This window comes from Monoraphidium neglectum (genome assembly GCF_000611645.1).
Source record: "Monoraphidium neglectum strain SAG 48.87 unplaced genomic scaffold scaffold00216, whole genome shotgun sequence".
Lineage (NCBI taxonomy): Eukaryota > Viridiplantae > Chlorophyta > Chlorophyceae > Sphaeropleales > Selenastraceae > Monoraphidium > Monoraphidium neglectum.
This window is the reverse complement of record NW_014013412.1, coordinates 19,552-22,457: the sequence shown is the minus strand read 5'-3', so window position 1 is coordinate 22,457 and position 2,906 is coordinate 19,552. Positions and strand designations below refer to the sequence as shown.

Here is a 2,906-nt window from a genome sequence, read left to right as displayed (position 1 = left end):
CAGATGCGTCGGCCACGATTGAGGGCTTGGAGCGGTTCTTGTTTGAGGGAGGTGCTCTGTGGGTGGCAGGGTCGGAGCAGCTGCAGGAATTCCCTCCAGAGGCGGTGGAGGGTGGGCTGGAGCTGCTGGACTGCGCGGCCGCAGAGCCGCAGGCCGCCGCGCGGATGGCGCGCCGCCTGCTCGCGCTGTGCGAACAGCGCAGCGGTGCGGCGGCGGCGGCGGCCGGCGGCGATGGAAAGGGGACCGCGGCGAGGGGGGAAAGGGCGGGTGCGGCCGGGGGTGGCGGTGCAGTCAGCGCGCGGGCGGTGTTTGCAGGGGACCAACCGGCGCTACCGGCGGCGGATGCGGGCGTGTGCGCGGCGGCGGCTGGTGCGCTGGTGGCGGCTGGCGAGGTGGCCGAGGGCTTGGGGCTGTTCTGTCGCGCGGCTGAGATGGCGCAGGCTGTTGCAGGCGGCCCTGACGACAGTGGACGCTGCCACGGCGCCCGTGCGCCGCACGCGTCGCTGCAGGCGGCGGCGGCGCGTCTGGCGCAGCAGCTGCTGGCTGCCGGCCGCGCCGCCGCGCTGGCGCCGCTGCTGCGGCTGCTGTCTGGCGCGGGCGTTGAACGGCTGTTGTGCGCGGCCCTCCTGTCATGCCTGATTGACTCCCTGGTGAGGCCCTCGGCGCACTTATCGTCATCTGACTCTGTGCAAAGGAAGATGGGAGGATCAGCACACCTCATTATATTAGGGCTGAGGCGGCTGCATGCAGGTTTTGCTGAGTCGGGGCAAGTGGCGACTGCTTGAGTAGTGCGTGAGTCGGCGCCCGAGCACCCAGTGCTCTGCACCACCTTGGGGGATGAGCGATAGCTTTCAAGCCATGGTTTCTGCACAACTCCGCCTAGTCCACACCAGCCATCACTTTCCCCTTGCTTATGCTGTCAGGATGACATCAGCGCTGATGAAGCCATGGCGGTCGAGTTTGGGCGGCCCTTCTTGGACGCTCTGGAGCAGCTGGCTTACGGTGACGCAGGCCCCCTGGGCGCGGGCCAGGCCGGGGTGCTGCTGCCGCGCTCGCAGGTAGAAGTGGACTCTGCCGCGGCGCGCGAAGAGCTGCAGCGCGCTCTGGGGTGAACCTTGGCATGCGGCAGCGTGGGCGTGAGGTCTTGCCGCAGCTACGTGCAAGGCGAATTGTTTTGCAAACTTCCCTGGCGGGGCGTTGAGCCGCTCCTCAGGGATGTGCGATTGCTGTGTCGTCGGTGTGCAAATCCCCATCACATCCCCCTTGCACCCTTGTCAGCTTGTTGCTTCTCGTGTCCCTCTTGATACTTCCCCCCTTCAAATATGGATTTTAACCACTCTTTCAAAAGTAACATTGTTCTCCCGCTGCGTGAGCTGGCATTCAAGGTAAAGGCTTGCTGTGAGAGGCTTTCTCAAGTCAGGAGCATCACCACAGCTAGAAGGGTCCTGGCGTTATCCAACACCACCAAAGGCAAATGCATTATCTTGCCCTGCATAGCCCAGATGACTGGTATCACTGCGCCTGGCCGCCTCGGCACCTCCCAAAAGTTGTTGGGCCCCTGGCACACGGCTACAGTGCACGGACCCTGAACAATGTCGCAGCCCGCGCCGCTGAGGGTCACACACCTAAGAACGGCCCTGGCCGTCTTTGGCTTGCCGCCTTACTTCCGGCTGCTGGACTCTGTTGGCAGCCGCTGAGTGTTGCTGCTCCTTCCGCCCCTTTGTGCGCAGAGCAGACCGGCACGCACTTGGAGCCTTCATGCACGCCTGCTTTGAATGGCGCACGGCAGCCACCTGAATTTCAGTTCACACAACTGTGATGGTTTTGACCTCAGTTCCATGAGCCTGGATGGCTCCAGAAGCGAGCGACCACAGGACGCTAGCTGTAACAATCCTAACCCTTCCAATTGCTCTCGTGGGCTGCTGCGCAGCCGCACGTCATGCATGCCGACGCGGGAAGCATGTGATGTTGCGGCTTTGTTGCGTTACTTGCACGCAACTTGATCGGACCTGTTTGCTGCGCGGCTACCGCGCCGCCTGCCCATGCTTTGCAAGCAGGGGGCGCCGCTGCGGTTGTGGCCGGTGGCGGCGAGAAGAGGGCCGCAGCAAGCAAGGGGGGTCAGGGCATGCGCAGCCGGGGGCGGCAGCGAGGCAAACGCGTGAGCTGTGGTTGCGGGGATGAACCGGCGCTGCTGGCAGCGGACGCAGGCGTGTGAGTGGCAATAGCTCTCGCGCTGGTGGCGGCTGGCAAGCCGCCTGGCGGTCTTGGGGCTGTCCTGTCGCGCAACTGAGATGGTGCAGGCGAGCGCGGCCAGTCCTGGCGGCAGCGGACACGCAATATCACAGTGCCTGCGCGCACGCGTCATTGTGGTTGGCGGCAGCGGTCTGGCGCAAGAGCTTCTGACAGCCGGCCTCGCGGCCGCGCTGGCGCCGCTGCTGCGGTTGCTGTCCACCGCCGGCGTTGACCGACTGTCGTGCGCGGCGCTCCTGTCGTGTCCGACACGACAGAGTCTGATGGATGCGCGCCGCAGCACGCAGACTGCAAACGAATCAGTGCTGCTCTGGCTTGCTCCTGTGTGCAATGCCAAAAAACGTGACGATATGGCGCACCCAACCACGCCCCTCCGCTTTCCCTGATCCCTCTGGGTATGCAAAGCTGGAACCTCTGATGCTGCCGTAAGGCCACACGCCTTCCTCAAGACCAGCCGCTGTGCCATTCGCTACAGCTGCAGCATCGGCTCCATCCGATGAGAGTCTGTTCCACTTCCTCACTATCTGCCTCCTCATGCTCATGCTGCGGCCGCTGCCGCCGCTGCCGCCGCTGCCGCCGCTGCCGCCGCTGCCGCCGCTGCCGCCGCTGCCGCCGCTGCCGCCGCTGCCGCCGCTGCCGCCGCTGCCGCCGCTGCC

General features: G+C 65.3%; 1 protein-coding gene across 1 annotated transcript in view; it reads left to right on the top strand.

Annotated features, from left to right (window-relative positions):
* The window catches only part of MNEG_2005 (hypothetical protein), a gene marked incomplete at both ends in the record, with an annotated part of 10,336 nt that extends 9,224 nt beyond the window's left edge, over window positions 1-1,112 (top strand). Inside the window, 2 exons of the mRNA XM_014049519.1 lie at window positions 4-650; window positions 924-1,112. Coding sequence (XP_013904973.1) covers window positions 4-650; window positions 924-1,112 — 836 coding nt within the window. The remainder of the gene's footprint in view (window positions 1-3; window positions 651-923) is intronic.
* Window positions 1,113-2,906: the final 1,794 nt, after the last annotated feature.